At 39.8% G+C, this 27,337-nt stretch overlaps 1 protein-coding gene across 2 annotated transcripts in view; it reads right to left on the bottom strand.

Annotated features, from left to right (window-relative positions):
• The window catches only part of abcg1 (ATP-binding cassette, sub-family G (WHITE), member 1), a 28,546-nt gene extending 4,952 nt beyond the window's left edge, over positions 1–23,594 (bottom strand). The window contains exons 1-10 of one of the 2 annotated variants that reach the window (XM_038307561.1): positions 23,523–23,594; positions 21,948–22,215; positions 9,763–9,880; positions 9,498–9,630; positions 7,400–7,450; positions 7,167–7,312; positions 6,782–6,905; positions 5,123–5,237; positions 1,225–1,361; positions 1,011–1,112 (exon numbers count right to left, since the gene is read on the bottom strand). In XM_038307561.1, the coding sequence (XP_038163489.1) occupies positions 1,011–1,112; positions 1,225–1,361; positions 5,123–5,237; positions 6,782–6,905; positions 7,167–7,312; positions 7,400–7,450; positions 9,498–9,630; positions 9,763–9,880; positions 21,948–22,215; positions 23,523–23,585 (1,257 nt within the window). In that variant the 5' untranslated portion in view covers positions 23,586–23,594. Of the gene's footprint in view, positions 1–1,010; positions 1,113–1,224; positions 1,362–5,122; positions 5,238–6,781; positions 6,906–7,166; positions 7,313–7,399; positions 7,451–9,497; positions 9,631–9,762; positions 9,881–21,947; positions 22,216–22,446; positions 22,725–23,522 lie in introns of those variants that run through there. The other variant, XM_038307562.1, reaches the window with a different exon arrangement.
• Between the last annotated feature and the right edge of the window lie 3,743 nt (positions 23,595–27,337).

Here is a 27,337-nt window from a genome sequence, read left to right as displayed (position 1 = left end):
GGAGGCAGATCTTTTAGTTATCAGGCTCCTCTCCTGTGAAACCAACTACCAGTTGTAGTCTGTGAAGCAGACACCTTGTCTATTTTTTGGGTTGGCTTAAAACTTTCCTTTTTGATAAAGCTTATATTTAGAGGTGCTCAGGTTGTCCTGAACTATCTCTATAAATATGCTGCTACAGGCTTAGACATCTGGAGGACATAGGGGGGCCTTTTTCATCATTCTGCCTCATTCTATCGCTATTCTCCCACTCTGTAGAATCTTTTAGTTCAATCTCTAACGTTATACTCTCTCTGCTTTTTCTCCTGGTAGCTTTATCTTGTCTGTTCCTCTTTGACTGTGACTTCATCCTGGAGAGAAATATCAGCTGTGCTGCTGCCATCAACACCTTTGTTTATAGATGTTGGAGATTGGCCTGTTTTTCACTGTAGTCCAGTTTCTCTGACTGTGACTGGCTGGATGTGCTCTCTTCATCCTCTGACATAGGAGTCGGCTCAGAGCTCGTCTGCCTGGCTGTGTGTTTCCTGGACGGGGCCGCCTTTTACAGCTTCTTTTTCAATGTTTGCTTCTGTCTCCTTGAACCCCAGCTGGCCTCAGCAGATGGTCACTCACACTGAGCGTGGTTCTGCTGGAGGTTTTCTTCCAGTTAAAAGGGAGTTTTTCCTCTCCACTGTCACTAGAAGCGTGCTTAGTGTTAGGGATTGCATTTGAGTCAATGAGTCGATGCAATCAACTGGTTTTCCTTAGATAGAAAACTGTATCAATATGACTGGATGATCTGATCAACTGTAAAGTGCCTTGAGATGACTTTTTTTGTGAATTGGCGCTATATAAATAAACTGACTTGAACTGAATTGAATTTCTTGAGAAGTTGCCAATCACAGTATTTTTATTTTCTCAGGTTTTAAGCATCAATGATCCACTCTCAGATCTTTTTCAAATGGGTCAGAATCAAATCTGAGATAGTGGAGGTAAGCCTCCAGCAGCTGTAGGAGGGAGACCAGCTTTCTCACCGAGTCTCTGAGGATGCTGAGGAAAGTCCTCCTGAACAGGATGCAGAACTGAGTCTTGCAGCTGGCTGAGAAGCTGTGGCAACCTTCAGATGAAGAACTCTCCTGAGCAGAGCAGAAACATTCAGCTGTAAGAAATCATCCAGAACACCGACTGTATGTTTTTATTTTACTGTCTGATATTCCAGTTGAGATCCTAGAGTGGTTTGTTTTCTACCTCCTGCCACAGAAGCGGGTGGAGGCTGGCGTCTCCATTCAGCTCTTTCTGATGGACCTCCTCAGATCTCCTGTCCTGAACTGCCCTGACCAGTCTCACCATCTGGTCCCCGTACTCCCCGGATGCAACCTCCATGACTTATAGAGAAGACAGACAGACAAGAACAAGAGTAGAAGCAGAGACCCTATATGCTTGGCTCCTCAGCAAAGTTCAGTACACTTTTCAACATGACAATCACAGCAAATGCTGCTCCAGTCTATTTAGTTAGCTCCATCAATTAGTCATCCATAATCAAATACTTGCCCAAGCAGATTCCTATGAACATCTTGTATTAAAAATCAATAATAAATTATCTCGGACTGCTCAAGTTGATTATGTCTGCAACAGGGTCCAGCAGTGGCTACATTTTCTGCGCAGGCTGAGGGCCTTTGGTGTCAGTCAGAGAGTCATGCTGCTCTTTTACCGTGCTGTTATAGAGAACATGATTTGGTATGGAATTTCTGCCTGGTTTGGCAACCTGTCTTGGTTTGTAAATGGAGGCCAAACCTAATTGCCTGACTCAAAGAGCAATGAATTTGATGGAACTTGTTAAGCACCCCTTACTTCAAACCATCTTCAATGAAACAATAACTAGACAAGCCCAGAAAATCATCTCAGACCCCACTCATATTTGTTTATTCAGAGTATCAGTTTCTTCCTTCAGGTCGAGTCCCAGTCGAGATTGAACTGCTATAAGAGCTCATTTCTTCCACTTTCCATTAAGGCAATAAACAGTATCAAGCATTAAATTGTGGAATATGCAAGGGTATTCAAAATTTACACTAAATGGATATGCTTGTTTCTATATTCATTATCTCATGTAGTAGATTTTTTAAAGAAGGGTTTTTATATTTTTTTCTTTTCTTATTGTAAATGTAACGTAACATTGTTCATTATGTATTTATTTATTGTCCTATAATGGAATTTCTGTAGCAGTGTTTTTATGTGTGAATGCAGTGTGACACATAGTTTGGACTATGTAGGAGCCAGAGTCTGTACCCAAATCAAATTAATTTCGTGACAATACATTTTATCTAATCTAATCCCCATCCCACATCACTTTGTGACAGAACATCCTTCCCAATCCAAAAGTCGTCTTCTACCTTCCCTCCAGCTGAGACCCATGGCCTTAAAAAAAGTCTATATAAGCTGAAATGTCATGGTGAGCAGGGCCGGCGATTGCTATAGGCGAGCTAGGCAATTGCCTAGGGCGACAAATGTGTTGGGGGCGCCCTCTATACTTAGCGTCGCCCTTAGGCTTACTTCCCATTAATCATAGAATTAGAAAAAAAAGCGAATTAAACCGGTTATGAAGCATCCGTCAGTTTGACTTAAGCTTACGTATATATAAATAGCAAAATATGAACAAATAAATATACCACCGTTTTTTTATTTATTTTTTCACATTTAAGAGAAAATCGGAAAAGATTCTGATCTCTTTTCAAGCGCCCTCCAACCCGGAAGTCGTGACGTCAATCCCTGCAGCATGTCCACCAATATTTTGGAATGAAATTGTAAGCAAACAGATATTAAAAGTAAAACAAGTGAATTCTGACACTTAACTTTGCTCGCGACTCGAGGATGGCTGAACGGAAAAGACTCCCCTCTCCTCCTCCAGCTGCTGCCGCAGTCGGCCCGTCTTAATCATCCACTCAGAGTACCACTGGTAAGCGCACACAGACTTTGTAGCTTGTCCGGTCAGTTAAAAATATTAATTGTGAAATCCGTCTTGTAATCGGAAGCATACAAGCTAGTTAGCTTGAAAAGTAAATAAAGTTTCAGACGTGTTGCGTGATGATGTGTTCAGATTGGCTCAGTAAAATGACAATTAGGTTATCATGATGCGTTCAAGTGTAACGTAAAGAAAACGGGAAATTTTGTTTTTGGCGAAAAACATGAGTAATACAGTTGTATATTGCTCTATATATAATGAAACTACTGATGCCAACATTTATTAAAAATTACATTTAATTTAAAATACAATTATTTATTTGTTAAATATTTTCCTAATCACTAAAAACATGATGAAAAGTGACAGTAGACAATACATTAACCAACAATTGTGAAAATATATTCTAGTTAGTTTTATGTCATTTCCAAGTGGCCTATTACATTAGCCATGTTTATTGAAGGCTAGAAACGTTTTTGTTATGCTCACTTGTTAAGCAATAGTGCAATACCAGTTCTGTTAATAAAATTTTGTTGCATCGTCTTTCCACCAAATAACAAAAAAGTATCGATAGTGGTATCGATAAAGACTCGGATCGATAAGGAGTATCGATAAAGGTATCGATATCAATAAATATTAACGATCCCCATCCCTAATGTTGACATTTTTTTCTCAGAATTATGTGCTATATTATTAGCTTGAGAATGGGTAGAAGATACTAATATAAATAAAATATTTTGTAGTGATTATCTGCATTGAGTGTTCAAAAGGGATGTACAAATAATCATCAAAATATATGAAGTTATGGCTGTTCATCATAGAATATGTGAACAAAAAAAAAACGACTTCAAACTTTTAATTTTGTAATGGTATTCATAAAAGCACTTTTGTTTGTAGAGGGTTAATCCTTTCTTTAATCACTAATCAGTGTCAGAAATCAGGGTAAATATACCTGATATATTTTATTTAGAGGAAAATTTTGTTTATCTCATTTCTATTTATGTTCAAATGATTTAATTGAACTGGAAAAGAAAATTTAATTTAATGTTTATCAATTACTTTTTTATGTAGTCCTTGGTTGAAGAATTTCTTAAATTTATTATTTTTTATTGTTATTTGGTAATTTCTGAAATTGATTTATTTAATATTTGTTTAATGTGTGTTAAATTTGTTAATTGTCTGAAATAAATTCATTCAATGATTCAATCCAGTTTTTTAGTTATACTTTACCTAAGTGTCCTTACAGATGGTTAAAAGTGTTTTTGCACAGTCCTAACTTTGAGTGTGTAATAAATTATTTAAAATAAGAGGTACTGAAACCTATTCTGGTATTTGTCTATGCATCACTCCATGCTAAGTTACAGTTTTTTCTGAATGCTTAAACACAACCTTGATTCTTATAGCACAATTCCTAAAACTATTAATACTTATATCAAATCCACTCACTGAACTCAACGAAGCACTAAACAGATGCTGAAAACAGTATTCGTATTTAGCACGGCAAAAGTGAGCGGGGGGGGGGGGGGGGGGCGCAAAACTCAATCTCGCCTAGGGCAACCAAAGGGCTAGAACCGGCCCTGATGGTGAGGGTAAAGAGGTGGTTTAGTTTGAGATCGCCAGGACAAAGACCAGAATGCTCCTGAACATAAGGTTCACCTCAGACAGATGTGTCTTTAGTAGCATGGAATTAACTTTTCCAGGTGGCTAAGAATAAGGACATAACATTTGATCTGATATATCAACAGACTATGAGCCCCATCCCAAAAAGCTTATGCAGAGAACCACCTCCATGCTAGAACCACAGAAAAGTTAAAGAAGACTGGTTTTTGATACTGAAACGCTCCACGTAGATATACCTATCCTAAGTTTTTCTAAGTTGTTTAACTACATCGGAGACCCTAGCACCAACTTAATGCAAGCTTTCCTCCATCCAAGTTCCTCAAACTTGAAATAAAAAAATGTTTTGTCTTTTTTAAGTTTCTGCTTTAAATCCTGTCAAAGATGAATAAGACCTTGGCTTGAAGATAAGCAAATCTTTCATGCATCTATAGGTACACCAGAATCCTTCTGAGCTTCTGCCTGCTGTCTACTACACAGAGGACACTGTCACGACTATTCCTCATAACCCGGGTGACCAGGTTCTGAGTCAGAGAACGGGTCTTGAAATGAGACTGGTGCTTCTGTTCTTACTGAAATCGGCTGGGTTGTGGTAGGTGGGACAGTTCAGTCCGAGGTTCTGCAGGTATGGAACCAGGCTGGACACTTTTCCTCTGTAGATGCACTGACCCTGGCTCAGCACATAGAGCTGAAACACACACACAGAGATCAGGAATCTCAGGTCACTACAACTCTGGATCTATTTGAGTTTTCTGAGGTCTCTTTTCCAAACAGTTCAGTTTGCCTGGAAATGTTATTGCTACTGTGTTCCTAAAATGTTCTGGGTGAAAATGATGGACAGAAAGAAGCTTAATCTGAAAGGGAGAAAAGAAAATACCTTGTTGCAGAAAATAAAGTTGATTTCAGATAAAAAACAAAATTTAACTTTAGGGCCAAAAATGGTAAGCAGATTTATTTTCTTTCTGTCTCATTTAACTCATAACCTCTTCTTTAGCTTGTTACCAACACATCTTTAGGTAAATCTATTTGCACTCAGTAAAATTAGCCCTATGTATTTGTATGACACTCCAACAGTTTATGTGTAATTTGATTTAAAGGCTTTTAAAATGTTAAATGTTTTCAATTAATATGATTAAGAAAGTTGGTGAAGCCATCTAGTGGTTTAGTCCAAAGAGGTCAGTTATAAAACATCCAGCTTTAGGTTAATCTTTGTTAACCCCTCCCAAATATTGCTGAACCATAAATTTTAAGGTAAATATCTAACTTACACTAAAACAAATTGCAATGTCTGCCACTCATTTTCATAAAATGTATACCAGGGTATCTTGTTTTTTTTTTTTTTTTTATATGTTCTCGGTTTGATATGTCCAAGTCTCTCCTGTTAGCTATAAATGCAGTGTTTTTAACACTAACCTAAATGGGGAATAGGGAATTAACGGAGAGGAATTTTTCCAAGTCGACTATTTGACAGTAAGGGTTAATCCTAACCTGAACTTAAATTACTCACAATTCATCCTGTTGCTGTGACGGTCAGGTAGATCTAATCAGGCCATTATTGCTAACTGTAGTGTGTGCTCTAGTAACCCCATAAAATAATGTAATAAGAGAGCTGTTTTGCACGCCACACACACCGCCCTGCAGGCAATTTTTGAGTTTCCAGATGTGGGTAAAATTAGTCTAGCTAAGTCGACTAGTTAGACCAATCAACATTTTTATGAAAGCCCAAATGAGGATCCTCCTGGAGACAGAGGCTCTTTGTTTTTCCGCCAAAGCAGATCTTTTTTCCTTTGCCACCATGTCTTTGTTTATGCCTGACTAATGGCATTCTCATTGGTCCGACCAAAATACACCAGGGTTCTGCCTTGGTTGTAACTACCCAGGTACAGTTGGAGAGAATTGTGGGCAGTTGAACCAGGCCCATGGACACAAGTGTACATGGTAAAACTTCATCTGATCCGATATTCCGTCCGATCAGATGTTAAATCAGGTCTGTTCCAACCTTTAGGATGGTGTTGGGCCTTGGAATAGTGTTTGTTCTTTGGATGAGCTTGGTTTTAGAATAGTTTTGGTCTTAAAGTGGTGACGGGTCTTGTGGTGGTATTGGGTCTTAGAACAGTGCTGGATCTTAGGGGTGTTAATATTAGAGCACTTAGAAGTGTCTGTAGGTTAATACTATTGGTGTATTATGTCTATTGGTGTATTATGTCAGCAACTTTGCTCTCCCCCCATTACCTTGTCGAAAAGCTCAAAGAGTTTGGCACTAGGTTGATGAATGGTGCAGATGACGGTCCGTCCTCCTCGAGCCAGGGCTTTGAGAAGAGAGACGACTTGGAAACAAGATGAACTGTCCAAACCACTAGAACACAAACACACAAGAGCAAATGTTGTGTCAGTGCTTTCTCAGGAATCTGAAGTAATAATGAACCAAACAGCTCAATATGATTTAAAGTTTCCAAGACTAAAAAATATTTAACTGCACAATAATCAACAGAACCAGCAGTATACATATCCCTAACTAAACCAACCAGGAAAAACACTGTAGCTCCTAATAACAAGAAGAGGAAAACTGATTGAAATGATTAGGAGACCTATAGTTGACATCAGATCTTTTTCTCACCTGGTAGGTTCATCAAAGAACATAACTGGAGGATTGTTGACAAGCTCCAGAGCGATGGCCAGCCTCTTTCTCTGACCCCCTGACAGGTGCGATGTTCTTGTTTTAGCACAGTCAAGCAGCCCCAGAGCTGTCAGGATCTCCTGAACCTGATGGAGCCGAAAACAAAATCAGATCTGCTGAGCAGAGTTGGATGTCTTAACTGGGGTAGAGAAACTGTACAAAAGCAAGCGTACCATCTCCCTCCGAGCCTCCACCTTTTCCTGTAGCTTCAGGTTGGCTGAAACCTGCAGAGACACACAGATGTCACGTTTGTAGCATCTGGACATGAACTAAAACTAATATACATGTCTGAAATTTGCAAGAGGAACAGATATGGTACTAACATGACAACTAGGACTAGAGATGTCTGTTTGATCTTTTAACCTCATGATGTTAGTATATTTATTTACGGTTCAGACTATGGCGCAATAAATAGCACACAATAGAATCCCAGACCCCTATTATGTAAATAATATAATAAAGCAGCTAAAATTTGTATTTTTATTTTCAGACAAACTTCACCCAATCTTTAACCATCTTCTGCAACCATGTTAACTTAATATTGAACCAGAAAATTGGTATAATGAGGAGTTTAAGATGTAGGGTGTTTGGGTCAACACTTGCACTGCTTACAGCCATGCTGCACTGATGTGTGAGAATTCCAAACAACTCCCTGCCTATCAAAGCCTCTCTTATCTGAATATCATTGCTTTGTGTTATGGGCCTGAGGAGGAACCTAAGGCCCCGTCCACACGAAGTCAAAACGAACACGAAATGCTAATATTTTCCAGAACGTTTGTCGTAAAGACGGAGACGTAAAATAAATGTGATCGTCCACACGAATGCATGAAAACGCTGCAAAATGTATGCCAGGCCTGTAAGTGGCGCTGTCGTGGCGACGAAATGTTGGGCATGCGCACTAATATTTATACATGGTTGCCCTGCGGGTCCATTTTCGTGGTTCAGTCAAATTCAGGTGCTGAACTATGTCGTCGATATTGCTCTGTTCTTCATGGAGATATTCCAGAAGAAGAAGATTCTGTTATAAGCCCGACAGCAGGGTGAGTAGCATTAGCAGCAACCATTCAACACAGTACGGCGCCATTGTTGTTGTGATACTGTGTCGCACATGCGTGTTTAGAAGCGACGCTATGACGCATGCGTGTAAAAAAAAATGCGGTTAGAGCTTAAAGATGGAAACGCGAAAACGGCGTTTCAAAATCTTCCCACTCTGAAGGCTGAATAAAAAAAAGATCGTTTACAGACCCCCGAAACGCCGGCTTCGTATGGATGAGAGGCTGGTTTGGTGAAAAATTTGTGCGTTTAGGCCAGGGTTCGGCTTCGTGTGGACGGGGCCTAACAGACAAGAACTTTTCCTTAAGCTAGCAAAACCTTTCTCTTTGTTCCCAACAAAGACTTGATGAAAATTGCTTGAAGACCATAAACTGCAACAGGTCAAGATTTTTCTTGTGTTTGGCTTAATTTAAGTTCTTTCAGACAGAAAAAAATCTGCGCTGCAAGTTTTATCTATATCTGACCAATACATTCTCCTTGAGATCAGTTTGGGGTCCTTAATGATCCGGATCAGTATACAAATTGAATAAAACCTTGGCATAAGAGTAAATCAAACACGATAATCCCATCATCTTTTCATGTTTGCTCATATAAAAGATGAATTTAGAAATCCTAAAAAAAAAAAATAGATGCTCTGACTGGTCAGTTCAGTCCGTAGGAGATCATAACTCTGGCAAATAAAGGTGAACATAGATTAATGTAATAAAACAACAATAAATTAGGTTTTAGTGATCAGGCTGTTTTTCAGTGTAGACCTGTTTCTCTGACTGTGGATGGATGTGCTCTCTTCATCCTCTGACATGGGAGCTGGCTCACAGCTCTTATGCCTGCATGTGTGTTTCCTGGATGGGGCCGCCTTTTACAGCTGCCTTTTGTATCTCTGCTTCTGTCTCCTTGAACCCCAGTCGGCCTCAGCAGATGGCCGCTCAAACTGAGCCTGGTTCTGCTGGAGGTTTCTTACTGTTAAAAGGGAGTTTTTCCTCTCCACTGTCGCTACAATCACGCTTAGTGTGAGGGATTGCATTCAAGTCAATGAGTTGATGCAATCAACTGGTTTTCCTTAGATAAAAAAAGTTTGATTCAAATTGACTGTATGATCCTGTTAACTGTAAAGTGTTGTGAGATGACGTGTTGTGAATTGGCGCTATATAAACGGAATTGAATTGAATTATTTGGACATTTTCCCTTAAGACAGATTATCAGAGGATCTGAGCCTACCATCATGGCCTCCTGCACAGTGAGGTGTGGAAGCAACATATCGTCCTGCATGATGTAGCAGGAAACCTTCCGGAAAGAGCGCAGGTCTCTGGGTTGACCGTTGATCAGGATCTCCCCTTTCATTCCTGTCTCCCTGTTGGAGAATGAAGAAATAAGAATATCTGATTCATAAAGAGATCCAGTCTGAAATGTTTATGCTTGCAAAGGAAAACTCAGAACTCCACAGAACCTGATCAGAGTGAGGATTAAAAGGCCACAGGCTCACCTGTATCCTGCCAGGATATTCATGAGCGTGGACTTCCCAGCTCCTGAGGGCCCCATAATGGCCACAAGGTCCCCACTGGTGAATTTCCCAGAGATCCCTTTGAGTAGAGTTTTGTAACCTGAAACAACACAGAAACAATGAGTCTGCAGGTTCCCAGCAGCACCCAGAGCAGTTCTTTGTCCTCCAGTCCATGGCTCTGGTTTCCAGTCCAGTTTCAGCTTCTGAAAACCAACCAATCAAAAAAAGGTGGCGAGAGGAACTTAGTTTTTTCTTCTTTTTTTTTCAAAGCTAAATTCTCTCCACATTGACAGACTGTAAACACTTCTGATTGGAAAATCTGCACTGAAACATCTCAAATGTTGCATGTTACACCTTAAACATGCTGAGACACATGGATAGTTTTCCAGCATCTTTAGAGTCGGTTAAACTTTTAAAGTACCTTAGAATATTTTTTTTGTTCTAAACTGAAAAGATAATCAATGCACTCTGTGTATAGTTCAAAATGCAATGGTTATTTATAAACCAGTGACAGACTCCAGACATTTCTGGTGACAGTATTACTGCTCTTTGTGTACAGAAAAAAAAAAACTGTCATCTGCATACATTTGACCATTTTTATGTTAATAAGACCATATGGTTGCCTGAGGAAAATGATCTGCATCGGTTGCTTATTCAAAAGAACAAGACTTGGGATCCATCTGCCTTCAAAAACTTGAGGAAAACAACAATGAAGAATGTCTTCACCAACCTCTACAGTTTATCAGCTGGTGGAGTGTGAAAACTCCTTAATGAGATTATCATGTTTATCTGAGAACTGGATTAAATCCCCACTGACTGACAGTAACCTCTGCAGCAGCTCTACAACCTGTAATACAACCCTAACTATAACCTTTTACTAATATATTAAATAGTATGATATATATAAATATATATATATATATATATATATATATATATATATATATATATATATATATATATATATATATATATATATATATATATATATTATATATATATGACTAGTACCACTACCTGTACTGCAGCTGTACTGTACTACTTTACAACAGCTCAATTCTAGCCTTTATCCCAGCCTCAACTCCATCCTAAACCACTACTTGCACAAATGAGCTATAAGACACAATACGTCCAGTACTACTTCCTGTACTACAATCCGTACTACAGCTGATTCTGCAACCAGAACTCTTGCCTGTTCTCCATCCTTTGCTACCACTTGTACTAGTACCTGTATTACAATTTCTACTATAGCCGGGTTTACAGCATGTACTATTATGATTACCACAATTCATACAAAAGCCTATATTACAGACCGTTCTACAATCTTAACTACAATTGTGCTACAGTTGTACCTCATGTATTCAGCCCACTAACTAACAGGGCTCCAGATGGTTTTGGTTTTGCCCAGAAAGCCTCATCACTGTGGAACACGGGAACTCTCTTTTTGCGGTTTACGCTGAATAAGTTCAAAACCCCAGAACGTGGAGTAGTTCAAGGTTTGAATCTGAAAAAAGAATCAGTAGCAAACTGAAGAAATGTTTTGCAAACAGGAAACCCAGAGCGGCCTGTTGCAGTATTTTTTCACGCCTGATCAGCAGAGGAATGTTCCCAATGAATAAAGGGGTTGAATTTGAAGAACAATGAGTTTAACTGCTGCTTCCAGAGAAATACGATCTTTATTCCTTTGTTGGCGACCTTTATTCCAGTGTCAAAGAACAAAACCGGTAACAGCCACACAGGAGGTGATATCACGGGTCAGTGTGGATGTTTCAAAGCAAAGCTTTTTCTTCAAGCATTTATAATAAAATTAGAATAGCTTTAAAACTGCCTCAGAAGAACAATTTGATTGTGTCTGTAATTAGCAGCTTTTTTGTACATTATCTAAATCATTTTTCCTTATATTAAAGTATTTTATTTAATCTTTTATTTAGAAAGGAAAATGTCTTAAGATTTAGAATCTCATTTACAAGAGGAACATATTTTAAAAACAATAACTGTTAACAGTATTATATAATACACAAATTATACAATACACAGTAAAAAAAGATCAGTTATGAATTGTTCATGAAATAATTTAAAACATGTGTAGATGCCAATACATGTATTTTCTAGAAGTATCAATAAAACTCCCCAAGTGTGAATAGACTGGATAACTTCAGGTCGTACTGAAGCAGGTTCTAGGTGGATAGACCAGAGTGGAAAATGCTTTTTTTGCAAAGTTCAGGACACAAAGTACCAAAGGAACGCTGGAAAGGATCAAATTCTGTGAAGGGAGGCTCTGGCACTGCTGTTTATGTGAGATGTGTCCTGTTTGGCTGTGACCCCATGCTGGAGAGACATAACAGCTGTGCTGTTGCCATCAATACCTTTGTTTATAGATGTTTGAGATCAGCCTGTTTTTCAGTGTAGTCCTGTTTCTCTGACTGTGACTGGCTAAACTACTAGAAAACTTTGAATCAATTTGACTCTATGATCTGGTGAACTATAAAGTGCCTTGATATGACATGTGTTGTGAATTGGCACTATATAAATACATTTACCGTATTTTCACGACTATAAGGCGCATATAAACGTCTTTTTTTTTTTCCTCAACATGTGCGGTGCGCCCTATCTGTTTGCTTGGCGAGAACATGCACCTGTATATAAAACCGTGTGCTTGGCTGCCACGCAAATGGACAGAAACTGCTGCCCATGGTGATTTTTAAAAGAAAGACTTTGCCTAAAGAGACTTTTCCAGCTGGAGTCTTTATTAAGGCAAATGAAAATGGCTGGATGGATGAGGAGATGATAAAAGCGCCGCTAAGGGAGGTCTATGTAAGGAAACCAGGTGGTTTTTTCCACACATCACCATCGCTGTTAATCTGTGACTCCATGCATGCCCATCTCACAGCCGATGTGAAAAAAAGGTGAATCAAATGAACGCTGTGCTCGCTGTTATCCCGGGGGTCTGACAAAGGAACTTCAACTGCTCGACATCGGTATGAAGCGGCCGTTCAAAGTAAGGCTGCGAGCGGCGTGGGAGCGATGGATGACCGACAGAGACCACAGTTTCACGAAAAGTGGAAGGCAGCGCCGGCAAGTTACGCCACCGTTTGCGGATGGATTGTTGATGCTTGGGCTAATGTGTCTACTGGCACTGTTGTTCGAGCTTTCGCAAAAGCCGGCATCATTTCCGAGGAGCCGCCCGGTACGGAAAGTGACTCTGACAGCGAAGAAGGGGAAACTGGCATGTCTGATTTAGAGCAGCTGTTTAATTCAGAAACAGAGGATGATGACTTGGATGGGTTTGATTAATACTTTTTAATAAATACATGAATAAAACACAAACATACTCAGTTTTGCTCCCGCTCTATTTTTAAATACGCAGTAGAGGCATTTAAACGTAGTAGAGGACATGCACCTGTATATAAAACCTGCGCCCTATAGTCCGGTGCGCCTTATGTGTGTGTTAAATACAGAAATGGGACACATAACTGAGACTGCGCCTTTTAGTACGGTGCGCCTTATGGTCGTGAAAACATGGTAATTGAAATTTAATAGATATGAACATGACAAATAGGGTGGTACCAGATGAAGACTGGATCTGTTAATAAATGTGTAGCAGTCTGCGTGTAGAGAGGGCCAGTTAACTAGTGAGTAGAGGGTGAGTGAGACTGAGAGCTCCATGATACACAGCTTTCAAAACATGTCATGAGCTGTTAGAGGCTTTTATGTAAACAGCATCGTCATAACCTAACAGGCTCAGGAACATGGCAGAAACAGGCTGTTCTGGCAAATAAGATTTATCTTGAAAAAAAGAAGAAGTTTTAGATTAAGCTTTTTGAGCAGGTTTCCAATGTGAGGCTGAAAGGTTAAAAGTTTGAAGTGATGCCAACATATGTATAAGATACTAAGTCAATCTGCAATTCCAAAACTGTGGTGACAGTAGGGAGAGGTGAACGCCTCTTCTATTTGCTGGAAAATACAATTATTTTAATCTTGCTTGCATTTAGCAGTAATTGAAGTTGTGAAAACTGTGACTGAATTGTCTTAAAAGCATACTGTTATGGTTATCTCCTTTTGAGCCTGAGTTTTTAGTTTTCAGTTATTCTGTTTTGTTGATCTTAGGGTTTATTTTCCATTATATTCAAGTAGTCTTAAGTTACTCTCTGTTGCCGTCTTGTGCTTTTTTCCTTTCCCCTTGGTTTCCTTCTAATTCACACTTGTTCCTTATACAGCTCATTAACCCGTTCTCCCTTCTGTTCCCCTTATATACACCACCTCTGCTGTCACTCAGGGCTGGTTCCTTGTTGTTGTTTAGTTGCTTCCTAATCTCTGGCTTCAAACGTGAGTTTTCCCCTGACGTTTTCTGGTCTTTTGGTTGTTATTTGTATTTTTGTGTTTTGCCTCAGTTCTGTAATTAAATCTACAAGATTCATCTCTGGCTCCTGATCTCTGCATTTGGGTCCTCAAAACCTCCACCCAACTGTGACACAGACAGGTGCTCGAAGAAAAGCTTCACTTCTTTTGCATGACAATAGCTTATGGAATCATCAGCATAATTATTTACAGCCGCATTAGTAATACCATGGGTTACATTGTTAAAGTAAATAGTAAAAAGAGTAGGTCCTAAAATTGACCCTTGCAGGACCCCCCAAGTGATGTCCCAATAGTTTGGTGTCTGAATACAAAACTGTACACACTTTTTAAGACCAGTTAGATAATTTAGGAACCCACAGCCTAGTTAGTGAAACCTATGTCCAAAAGCCTTTGAGACAAAAATATCAACTGTGTCAAAGGCTTTGGACAGATCCATTAAATGGGCAGCACAGTAGTCCTTGGCATCAACAGCTTCAATTTCATCATTTAGGACCTTCAGGTAGGCAGTAACTATTTCATGTTGTTTTCTAAAACCGGATTGATGAGGTGATAAAATGTTTTCAGGATACCAATAATGTTTAATCTGTTCGTTTATTAACATTCAAGAAGTTTTGCTAAAACACACAGCTTTGAAATGGGTTTGTAATTATATGGTATTGTAGGATCTCCTCTTTTTAATAGAGAGAAAACAAATGCAGTTTTCCAAATGCAATAGAGTTTTGTTAGTTGGGTAGGTTAAGTAAGGGTATACTGTATGTCTCACAGGTTCAGCTAAAAATAAATTTCTGATAGAAAAGGCTGACTGGGTCTTATCCTACTGATGCCTCAGAAGCTGTTTTAGATGTTTTGTTAAGAGGTTAGACTCTAGAATCAATGTTTCTGTTTGTGGGAAACTGTCTTTGTCTGTGAGAATATCTCCCTCTACTTCTTAGGCAGTTAGTGAAATCCTGTATGCCTTTTTTTATCCATACATTTTAATATCTAAATGTTTGAGCTCCCCACAAACTTCACGTACAGACATCTTTAGAAACGCAAAGGTCTGACCAGAGACTGGATTACCGGAGGTGTAGCTGGTAAACACACGAGTTATAAAAGTGTGATGAGACAAAAAGTTTGAAGTCAGAGTATTAAAAAAAAATTGAGCATCTCCACTTCTGCCTGGCTCTAAATTTAAATCAACCGCTCACTCCAGGAATATTTTTTAAACACTGAAATGTAATTCAGTAAAAAACATAATTTATCATCAGCTCTTCTTAAATAAGTAAAATCATCAGTGGTTGAAACATGCATGCACCTTTGAAGTGAGTGAAACCGACGTATCACTGCACAGATCAGGACTCTCTGTTCATGCAGCTCCGTCTTTGTTCCAGTCTGAAAAGCTGAAACATGATCCAAACTTTTCTGTTCACATTCTGAGTTTTAGAGTCACAGCTGCTCAGAAAAGGTCTCTCTTCCTATTCTAATGGTGAGTTTCTTTGTTGATAATCAGAAGACAATAAGAATTGCACTCAGTCTCAGGTGACAATCTCACAAGGAGCTCCTGCTCCTCTGCAGCCTCATCAGATTGTTTTTCCCTTGATCACGGAGAAATTCCTCTCAGCTGTTGCTGGCAGAGCTTCTTAATCTGATGTGCAGCTATTTCCAGTAGGAGACATTGAGTGAGATTAACAGATTAAAGCCTGTTAATCCAGCAGGAACACAAACACTGTCAGACCGGTGCAATAGCAAACAGATGCTCACATGCCTTCATCTTCGGTGGGTTCTCCTTGCTCTCTAAGCTCAGATGGAGGTTTAACGTAACTTGGCAATTGATCAGAAAATACCTGACCTCTGATTTTTCTGATTTTAATAATTTGTCCACAAATCCTGATTAAACTAGCCAATGGCATAGATTACGGGCGTTTCTTAAAGACATAAACACCTGGATGTCTAATCTTTTGAAAAAGAGGCTGATTAGTCAGTCATCATTTGGGTGGGATTAAATTGGTTTCAGATCATAAAGTAAAAGAACTTTGTGTTCTTTTTGATCAGGACCTGTCATTTAAATCCCGTATCAAAGACATTTCTAGAATTTCCTTCTTTCATCTCTGATATATTGCAAAAACTAGAAATATCTTATCTAGAGCTGATGCTGAAAAACTAGTCCATGTATTTGTTACTTCAAGGTTGGAATATTGTAATTCTTTACTAGCAGGAAGCCCACAGACCTCCAAACTGTAGTTAAAAGCCTTAGGCTGATCCAAAATGCTGCAGCCAGAGTTCTGCGGAAAATTAAAAAGAGAGATAATATCTCTCCTATCCTAGCTTTTCTTCATTGGCTTCCTATTAAATGGAGAATACAATTTAAAATCCTCCTTCTCACATATAAAGCCTAAATGGCCAAGCTCCATCTTATATCAGAGATATGATTGTTCCTAATGTTCCGAACAGAGTTCCTAACAGTGCTCTCAATGCTGGTGAAGATTCTCAGTCATCCGGCTCATAGTAATTCCAAACAACTTAAAAAACAATCCACTGGACTTTGTTTTCAAGTTTGAAGATGTTTCGCTTGGCATCCAGGAAGCTTTTTCAATTCAAAAGGCTCTCAAACTGCAGGTTTACCAGTTGTTCTGAGAATTGCTTAAAGTAGAATGGGAGGGAGATCTTTTAGTTATCAGGCTCCTCTCCTGTGGAACCAACTACTAGGTTTAGTCCATGAGGCAGACCTTTTTGATAAAGCTTATAGTTAGAGTGGCTTAGGTTATCCTGAGCTATCGCTATAGTTATGCTGCTATAGGCTTAGACTGCTGGAGGACATAGGGACCCCTTTTCATCATTCTGCTTCATTCTATCTCTATTCTTCCATCATGCAGTATTTTTGCTCTCTATGCTTTTTCTCATAGTAGCTTCTCCTTGACTGTTCCTGTTTGGCTGTGACACAGATCAGCTGTGCTGCTGCCATCAACACCTTTGTTTATAGAAGTTGGTGCTTGGCCTGTTTTTCCACTACAGTCCTGTTTCTTTTACTGTGACTAACTGGGTGCAAAATAAAAAAACAATCAAATCTAAACAGAAAATTGTTGAAATTCAATCACATTGATCACAATTTGGTTGTGGTTATTAGGTAGAGATGCTCATTTTTTATTTATTTGTCTATAGAAACAGCGGCATTGACTCTCCCGCTGTCCTCTTCCTTAAACTTACAGGTGACATTAAAGAATAACAACCTCTGTTTCACGGGAAGAACCCCTCAGCAGAACCAGAACCACTGTGAATGTGAGAATGATTGCGAGAGAAAAACACCAGGTCTGGATTCACCTGCAGAACTTTCTTGAGATCTGACAGGAAAAATGTGCCTCTGTCATTTATTCCAGTATCAAAAACATTTTCTTTAAAAAAAAGAGTTCTCACTCCTAAATTCTGAGTCAAGAGAATGATATTTTAATTTAAAATGGAAGCAAATTTTCTAAGCAATCAATATAGAGGCTGGAGCATGCATAAAATGATCAATTTTCTCCACAATATTGGCTCTAGCTCTTTTGGTCATTTATGCTGTGATGATGAGGTTTTTCCAAGCCCATGCATGGAAGCCTCAGTTCTTGAGGTAGTTAAGTCCCAGTCGTGTCAAATAAAGGTTACTAGTGCCACAAAATAAAACAGCTGGGTTCAAGAGGAGGCTTAATAAATTAATTAATCTGAGTGATATCAGAAAATTGTATTCTTTAAAAAAAATGGTTTTATCAAAAGATAAATGTTTACTGATAGGGACCTAATGCTATCTGTGCTTGAGTATAACTTTCTCATTGTCTTAATTTCACTCAGGAAAGGATTCTGAGTGGTTTGTTCATTTAGAGGATTCCTGATGAAACACAGCTGCAAAAATACCTATAGAAGTTGTTTCTGTGCAGGCCTTCTGTCCTTTTCTGGCAGAGTTCTTCTTGTCCACAGATCTAAAACTTCACTGCTTCTCATTGAAGCCATACAAGTCTAAAACTGCTTTTCCCAGAACTTCGTTTGGATACATTTTGGCATTTTGGTTTCAGACATACCTACATGTTCACATGGAAGTTCGTATAGAAGAAGATGTAACTAATCTTAACTTAATGTGGTCCAGGCATGAAACACAGCATGGTGCTGTAGACCAGGGGTGCTCAAGTCCAGTCCTCAAGAGCTACTAACCTGCAACTTTTTTTATGCACCCCATTTTTAACACACCTGAATTAAATTATTGTGTTGTTACCATGCCTCAGGTGTGTTAGAAAAGAGATGCAAAGTTACAGGATGGACTTGAGCACCCCTGCTGTAGACAAACATGTCCAACAGCTACTGGGAGAGGTGAAGAACAATCTATGATGGACAAGTTTCCAGTTGACTGTTAAATTTTGGGCCTGCACTGTGGCACAGTTTGTTACAATGTTGCCCTGCAGCAAGAAAATTATGGGTTCAGTTCCCAGCCCAGGGTTTTTCTGAATGTTCTCTGCATGGGTTCTCTCTGGGTACTCTGGCTTTCTCCCACAGTCTTAACCATGACTGTTTGGTTAACTGGTCTCTCTAAATTGTCATTAGGTATGAGTGTGTGTGTTGATGACGACAGCATAAGGGAGCCGGTTGACAGTGCCTTTTGTATCTCTGCTTCTTTTTCTGTGTCTGCGTCTGTCTCCTTGAATGCCAGATGGCCGCTCAGATTGAGCCTGGTTCTGCTGGAGGTTTCTTCTTGTTTAAAGGGAGTTTTTTCCTCTCCACTGTCACTACAAGCATGCTTGTGTGAGGGATTGCTGTTGAGTCAATGAGTCGATGCAATCAGCTGGTTTTCCTTAGATAGAGAACTTTGAACCAAATCTGGTTGAAATGTCTCTGTAAAGTATCTTGAGATGACATGTTATATACAGGTCCTTCTCAAAATATTAGCATATTGTGATAAAGTTCATTATTTTCCATAATGTAATGATAAAACTTGAACATTCCTATATTTTAGATTCATTGCACACTAACTGAAATATTTCAGGTCTTTTATGTTCTTAATACAGATGATTTTGGCATACAGCTCATGAAACCCAAAATTCCTATCTCACAAATTTGCATATTTCATCTGACCAATAAAAGAAAAGTGTTCTTTATACAAATAAGTCAACCTTCAAATAATTATGTACAGTTAGGCACTCAAAACTTGGTCGGGAATCCTTTTGCAGAAATGACTGCTTCAAAGCGGCGTGGCATGGAGGCAATCAGCCAGTGGCACTGCTGAGGTGTTATGGAGGCCCAGTATGCTTCCATAGTGGCCTTTAGCTCATCCAGAGGGTTGGGTCTTTTGTCTCTCAACTTTCTCTTCACAGTATCCCACAGATTTTCTATGGGGTTCAGATCAGGAGAGTTGGCAGGCCATTTGAGCACAGTGATACCATGGTCAGTAAACCATGTACCAGTGGTTTTGGTACTGTGAGCAGGTGCCATGTTGTGCTGAAAAATGAAATCTTCATTTCCATAAAGCTTTTCAGCAGATGGAAGCATGAAGTCCTCCAAAATCTCCTGATAGCTGCATTGACCCTGCCCTTGATAAAACACAGTGGACCAACACCAGCAGCTGACATGGCACCCCAGACCATCACTGACTGTGGGTACTTGACACTGGACTTCTGGCATTTTGGCATTTCCTTCTTCCCAGTCTTCCTCCAGACTCCGGCACCTTGATTTTCAAATGACATGCAAAACTGAGCAACAGTCCAGTGCTGCTTCTCTGTAGCACAGGTCAGGCGCCTCTGTTGTTGTTTCTGGACTAAAGTGGCTTGACCTGGGGAATGCGGCACCTGTAGCCAATTTCCTGCACACACCTGTGCACGGTGGCTCTGGATGTTTCTACTCCAGACTCCACTGCTTCCGCAAGTTCCCCAAGGTCTGGAATCGGGCCTTCTCCACAATCTGCCCCAGGGTCTGGTCACCTCTTCTCGTTGTGCAGCGTTTTCTGCCAAAATTTTTCCTTCCCACAGACTTTGCAGGTGCCTTGATACAGCACTCTGGGAACAGCCTATTGGTTCAGAAATATCTTTCTGTGTCATATCCTCTTGCTTGAGGGTGTCAATGATGGCCTCCTGGATAGCAGTCAGGTCGGCAGTCTTACTCATGATTGGAGTTTTGAGTGATGAACCAGGGTGGGAGTTTTAAAGACCTCACGAATATTTTGCTGGTGTTTAGAGTTAATTTGTCGATTCAGATGATTAGGTGCATAGACCTTTTTCATGATATGCTAATTTTGTAAGATAGGAATTTTAGGTTTTCATGAGTTGTATGCCAAAACATCCATATTAAGACAATAAAAGACCTGAAATATTTCAGTTAGTGTGCAATGAATCTAAGATATATGAACGTTCAAGTTTATCATTACATTATGGAAAATAATGAGCTCTATCACAATATGCTAATATTTTGAGAAGGACCTGTAAATAAAGAGACTTGATTTGAATTCAGTTAGGAAAACGCTGACCCCTCCAGTTCATAGGTCAGTATTGATAGCCCTTCCTATGACTCAGTAACCATGAAATAGCTCTCGGCCTCAACAAGGTCGGTCACCATATAGTCGGTATATTAGAAAAATATTCTTTTAAGTTACCAAAAAGGTACATTTAGACCAGATATTAATGAAGCTGTTCTTGGTTTATTCCAGTTGTGTATGTTTAGACCAAAATGACTTCTAAGACCCTTAAAGGCAAATTTTAGTGAGGCCATGAACTTTATCAAGTCCTCTGCCTCTGACATTTGAACACTCTAATTACACAGTTCCTTCATAGCACATAACACAAGGGTGAAGACTGAACCATTGGACTACAGTGACGTCACCCACAGGCCTGGCTCTAGGGATGTGGCCTTGATCTCACCAGCCCAGGAGGGGTATTGCTGATCCCTTCATCCTAGTATCATTTCAAGAGTAATTGATCAGTTTGATATATCATGCAGAACAACTGAATCCCCTGCCAGGGACAACTACTGACAACCATACCTCTTCAGCAGTCATGAAAACGCAGAAAGACCTTCCTCAGGACAAGAGCTACTGTAGATCTGAAGTCACTTTCCTTAGCCGGGAAAAATAGATTTCCAACTTCACATTGGGGATGAACTATGGCCCTGAGTGGAACAGATCAAAACGTTTGGGGTTTACGAGGATATCTTCTGAACACCTTCTAATGGAGATGTTTTAGATATATTCCCCCTAAACAAGGCCTTGAAGTAGACCTATAACTCTCTGGAGGGATTAAAATACTGGTAAAACAGACCATGAGGGTAATATTTGGTAGTTACCATAAACGGATGGATGAACTGATGGATAAAATCTTTATAGGTGAACTGACACAAAGACCTTCCTCTCTCTGATCACTCTGACCAAGGGTCATCAACAGTAAAGCTGGATCTGATCTGATTCCCTTTGCCATCCAACTCTCTGAAGCTGTAAGCAAAACTATTTCCAAATATTCAGAACCTGTCAGATCCTTATGTCCCTCCACTCCCCATATACTTGCTCTACCTTCCCACAGCTCTTTGAATGCCTGTTACATGGACGGTTTGGTCCAGCCGCAGCTGTTTACACTCTGAAATACAGGCTGGTGGTCTTTTTGATGGCCCTCCATGTCAGAAGGTTCCACCATAGTACTAATAACCCTCAGAAGGAGTAATCTCGCCAGGGAACACCTCCTCTCCAACCACCTCTAAAACTCTGTTGTTTGAACCAGTTTAATCAGTTTCTCAGTTCAAAGTTGACTTAAATAAAACTATATAAGTCATTAAATCTTTTGTTAAGTTTTGTGTTTCCTCTGAAGCTAAAGGTTGTGTCTCCTACTTACCTTTTATCCTCCACCAGGGTCCCTCTCTGATTGAGTATGAGACATCTTTGAACTCTATGTTGACTGCTGGTCTCCTTGGTAATGAGGAGAACCTCTGGGCCTCCGTCAGGCTGTTGTCCACCTTCTTCAAGGGTGCATCCACCTTCTTCTGTGGTTTTTGTAGCAGGGGCGTCTGTTGGGTTCTCATCGGAGTCTTGTTGATTACTTCCTCCAAACAGACACAGACCGTTCGCGAATCCAGCATCAAGTCTGGGGGTCCGTTTGTGTTCTGAAAGTAAGATGATGTTTGTTTCATCTTTAATATGCTTGTTTTCTACTTAACATCAAACCAATTTTTCATTTTAGTAATTTAATTTATAAAATCTTTAACTCTTTTCATTTTCTATCAGCTTCTTTACTCTATGATTCAACTGGTTGGTTAAAAGTATGAAAGAGAGTTTCTTCAGACTTTTTATGAGGACATGTTAATGCTTTAGCTGAAGAAAAGCAGTAGGCGTACTCAGATTAGCAGGCAGATTCTCAGCAGAGGTCCGGTTTATGTAGGAGGCTTTGAGACATTAATCCGTCCCAGAGGTCACTGTCGGACAGAAGAGTTCCCTCTAAGTGAACTGATTGCTGCTGTGAATCAGCACAACTGACAGCAACACTCCAACACCTGAGCAACCTGAACATTGGGTACACCTGATGTTCCAAAACCAGACAGGTCTCTCTTTTATAGGCCTATTTTCATGCCTGTAAGATTCATGGAATGTTATTAAAAGTAATTGTTTGAAAATAAAATATGTATCTTTTTTTGCCAATCTTTGCTGCCATTGACTGCTACTGGGTGTAAGCACTAGGGGGGCGCACTCTCAGGAGCTCTACACTTATACAATGCATACACATAGGTTAAAAATGATATTCAAGCTGGTGTTAATTGGAACAGTAAGAGTTGGCTCTGTTTCTTTTAGGGAACTTAAAATAATTTAAAATACTCAATACTACCTCTAGCAGTCGATACAATATGGCAAACTAAGATTTCCTCTGAAGATGTGGCTCAGAAACATTTAAAAACACAACAACAAAGAGAGATCAGATAATTGTGAGATTATCTGAAGTCACATGAAGTGGATTAGAATCAAAACTAAATCAAAACTAAACCAAACTAAATACAAGTGTCCGTACTTCAGTTCAGTTTTTACTCTATTTCCAATCTCTTTTTTTATGTATATTGTAAAATGAAATGTTCAGGCTGTCCACAAGGATGTCCTCAGGTGGGTTTACCTGTGCAGGAGACACATCAAACAGCCTCTTACAGGAACCTTTCTGTTTCAACTTATTCTGACTGTTTTATTATATTCTGTTTTTCATTAATTTTTTCCTTTTTCTATATAAGCAGAAAGTCTGATTCTGTCTCCAGATTTGTCTCAATGTCTCTGAGGACCTCAGGAAATATAATCCACCATTATGCGAGACAGAAACTTAACAGCTTAATTCAAGTCATAGGCTAAATTAATCTGTTTACAGGATACAGCATTGGCTATTTCAAACATTCTAACACACCTACTGCACTATGTGTGTGTGGTTCAAACTTACCATAATAATGGAGTTGGTCACACTGGGATTATGCACAGACCAAGCGGCCATCAGACAGGCCATGGCAGACAGACTGCTGCTCTGGGATGCTCTCACTCTGAGGACACACCAAGTCTCCGCCCCCTTGAATTAACTCCTCCCATTCATTTATCCATGTCCCCAGGGCAGAACTTTAAATCTAAAAACTACTGTTTTTGGATTTAAACTAAAAGCCTGTGGATAATTTTTACATTCATTCAGGCTCAAAAAATACAACTTAACTGAATAAAAACCTATATTATGATTATAGTGCTATTTATTTATATATATAAAATAAAAACTCTTCCTCACCCTATATACATATATATATACACTCACCGGCCACTTTATTAGGTACCCAATGCTAGTAACGGGTTGGACCCCCTTTTGCCTTCAGAACTGCCTCAATTCTTGGTGGCATAGATTCAACAAGGTGCTGGAAGCATTCCTCAGGGAGTTTGGTCCATATTGACATGATGGCATCACACAGTTGCCGCAGATTTGTCGGCTGCATGATGCGGATCTCCCGTTCCACCACATCCCAAAGATGCTCTATTGGATTGAGATCTGGTGACTGTGGAGGCCATTTGAGTACAGTGAACTCATTGTCATGTTCAAGAAACCAGCCTGAGATGATTCCAGCTTTATGACATGGCGCATTATCCTGCTGAAAGTAGCCATCAGAAGTTGGGTACATTGTGTTCATAAAGGGATGGACATGGTCAGCAACAATACTCAGGTAGGCTGTGGTGTTGCAACAATGCTCAATTGGTACCAAGGGGCCCAAAGAGTGCCAAGAAAATATTCCCCACACCATGACACCACCACCACCAGCCTGAACCGTTGATACAAGGCAGGATGGATCCATGCTTTCATGTTGTAGACCCCAAATTCTGACCCTACCATCCGAATGTCGCAGCAGAAAGCGAGACTCATCAGACCAGGCAACGTTTTTCCAATCTTCTATTGTCCAATTTCGATTCAATTCAATTCAATTCAATTCAATTCAGTTTATTTATATAGCGCCAAATTCACAACACATGTCATCTCAAGGCACTTTACAGTTCAACCAGATCATACAGTCAAATTGATACAAAGTTTTCTATCTAAGGAAAACCAGTTGATTGCATTGACTCATTGACTCAAATACAATCCCCCACACTAAGCATGCTTGTAGCGACAGTGGAGAGGAAAAACTCCCTTTTAACAGGAAGAAACCTCCAGCAGAACCAGGCTCAGTGTAAGCGGCCATCTGCCGAGGCCGACTGGGGTTCAAGGAGACAGAAGCAGAGATACAAAAAGCAGCTGTAAAAGGCGGCCCCGTCCAGGAAACACACAGCCAGGCAGACGAGCTCCAAGGCAGCTCCCATGCCAGAGGACGAAGAGAGCACATCCACTCAGTCACGGTCAGAGAAACAGGACCACACTGGAAAACAGGCCGATCTCCAACATCTATTAACAAGGGTGTTGATAGAAGCAGCACAGCTGATGTTTTTTCCAGGATGACGTCACAGCCAAACAGGAACAGACGAGGCAAAGCTACTCTGAGGAAAAGCAGAGAGAGCAGAAGGTTAGAGATTGAACTAACAGATTCTGCAGAATAGGAGAACAGAGAGAGAATGAAGCAGAATGATGAAATGGGGGTCCCTATGTCCTCCAAAAGTCTAAGCCTATAGCAGCATAACTATAGAGATAGCTCAGGATAAACTGAGCCACCCTAACTATAAGCTTTATCAAAAATGAAAGTTTTAAGCCTAGCCTTAAAAGTAGACAGGGTGTCTGCCTCACGGACTAAAACTGGTAGTTGGTTCCACAGGAGAGGAGCCTGATAACTAAAAGATCTGCCTCCCATTCTACTTTTAGAAATTCTAGGAACCACTAGTAAACCTGCAGATTGAGAGCGAAGTGCTCTGTTAGGAACATAAGGAACAATCAGATCTCTGATATAAGATGGAGCTTGGCCATTTAAGGCTTTATATGTGAGAAGGAGGATTTTAAATTCTATTCTTGATTTAACAGGAAGCCAATGAAGAGAAGCCAGGATAGGAGAGATATGATCTCTCTTTTTCATTTTCATTAGAACTCTGGCTGCAGCATTTTGGATCAGCTGAAGGCTTTTAACTACAGTTTGTGGACTTCCTGATAGTAAAGAATTACAATAGTCCAGCCTTGAAGTAACAAATGCATGGACTAGTTTCTCAGCATCACCCCTGGACAGGATATTTCTAATTTTTGCAATGTTCCTCAGATGAAAGAAGGAAATTCTAGAAACCTCTTTGATATGGGATTTAAATGACAGGTCCTGATCAAAAATAACACCAAGATTTTTTACTTTATTATCTGAAATCAGTTTAATCCCATCCAAATGAAGTGACTGGCTAATCAGTTTCTTTTTCAGAGACTCTGGTCCAAAGACTATAACTTCTGTTTTGTCTGCATTCAGAAGCAGAAAATTAAGAGTCATCCAGGTTTTTATGTCTTCAAGACATGCCTGTAATCTATGTAATGGGTTAGCTTCATCTGGATTTATAGACAGATATAGCTGGGTATCATCAGCATAACAGTGGAAATTAATCCCATGCTGTCTAATAATTCTACCAATTGGGAGCATGTATAAAGTAAAGAGAATTGGTCCTAGCACTGATCCCTGTGGTACTCCACAGGTAACCTTTGAGCGTGTTGAAGATCTATCATTAACATGAACAAACTGAATTCGATCAGATAGATAAGATTTAAACCAGTCTAGTGCTGTTCCTTTAATTCCAACAAAATATTCAAGTCTTTCTAAAAGAATATTATGGTCAACTGTATCAAATGCAGCACTAAGATCCAACAGAACGAGCACAGATACAAGTCCATTATCTGAGGCCATGCTATCGATGAGCTTGTTCAAATTGTAGCCTCAGTTTCCTGTTCTTGGCTGAAAGGAGTGGCACCCGGTGTGGTCTTCTGCTGCTGTAGCCCATCTGCCTCAAAGTTCGACGTACTGTGCGTTCAGAGATGCTCTTCTGCCCACCTTGGTTGTAACGGGTGGTTATTTGAGTCACTGTTGCCCTTCTATCAGCTCGAACCAGTCTGGCCATTCTCCTCTGACCTCTGGCATCAACAAGGCATTTCCGCCCACAGAACTGCCGCTCACTGGATGTTTTTTCTTTTTCGGACCATTCTCTGTAAACCCTAGAGATGGTTGTGTGTGAAAATCCCAGTAGATCAGCAGTTTCTGAAATACTCAGACCAGCCCTTCTGGCACCAACAATCATGCCACGTTCAAAGTCACTCAAATCACCTTTCTTCCCCATACTGATGCTCGGTTTGAACTGCAGGAGATTGTCTTGACCATGTCTACATGCCTAAATGCACTGAGTTGCCGCCATGTGATTGGCTGCTTAGAAATTAAAGCTACAGTGTGTAATAATTACAGGGATATAGTCAGAAATGTAATATATTATACATAACTATGTTATTTATCATCATCTACGAGCTCAGCCTCTTAACCTTAATATTTGCATTGCCTTAGAATTCGTTATTTATAATTACATAGGAGCGGGTCTCGCAGCCATGGAGGCAGACATCTTTGCGCTACGGCAGTGCAGAGCCAGCAAACTAGCGATTGCGAGATCGCCAAAACGTCTCAACGATGTAGAAAAAATAACGGGTATATTTATTATCTTAAGTCTACATGAAATCTATACCCTACACAGACTAATGAAATACTATCTGTAAAATTATCTATGTAAACAAACCTAATCACTTGAGAAGGTAGGTGATGCGGACGTGTTGGAAGACATTTTGTCCTG

This window comes from Cyprinodon tularosa, unplaced genomic scaffold (genome assembly GCF_016077235.1).
Source record: "Cyprinodon tularosa strain WSP-4 unplaced genomic scaffold, ASM1607723v1 ctg614, whole genome shotgun sequence".
Taxonomy (NCBI): Eukaryota; Metazoa; Chordata; class Actinopteri; order Cyprinodontiformes; family Cyprinodontidae; genus Cyprinodon; species Cyprinodon tularosa.
Note: the sequence above shows the minus strand (reverse complement) of the source record. Positions and strands in the feature narration are given on the sequence as shown.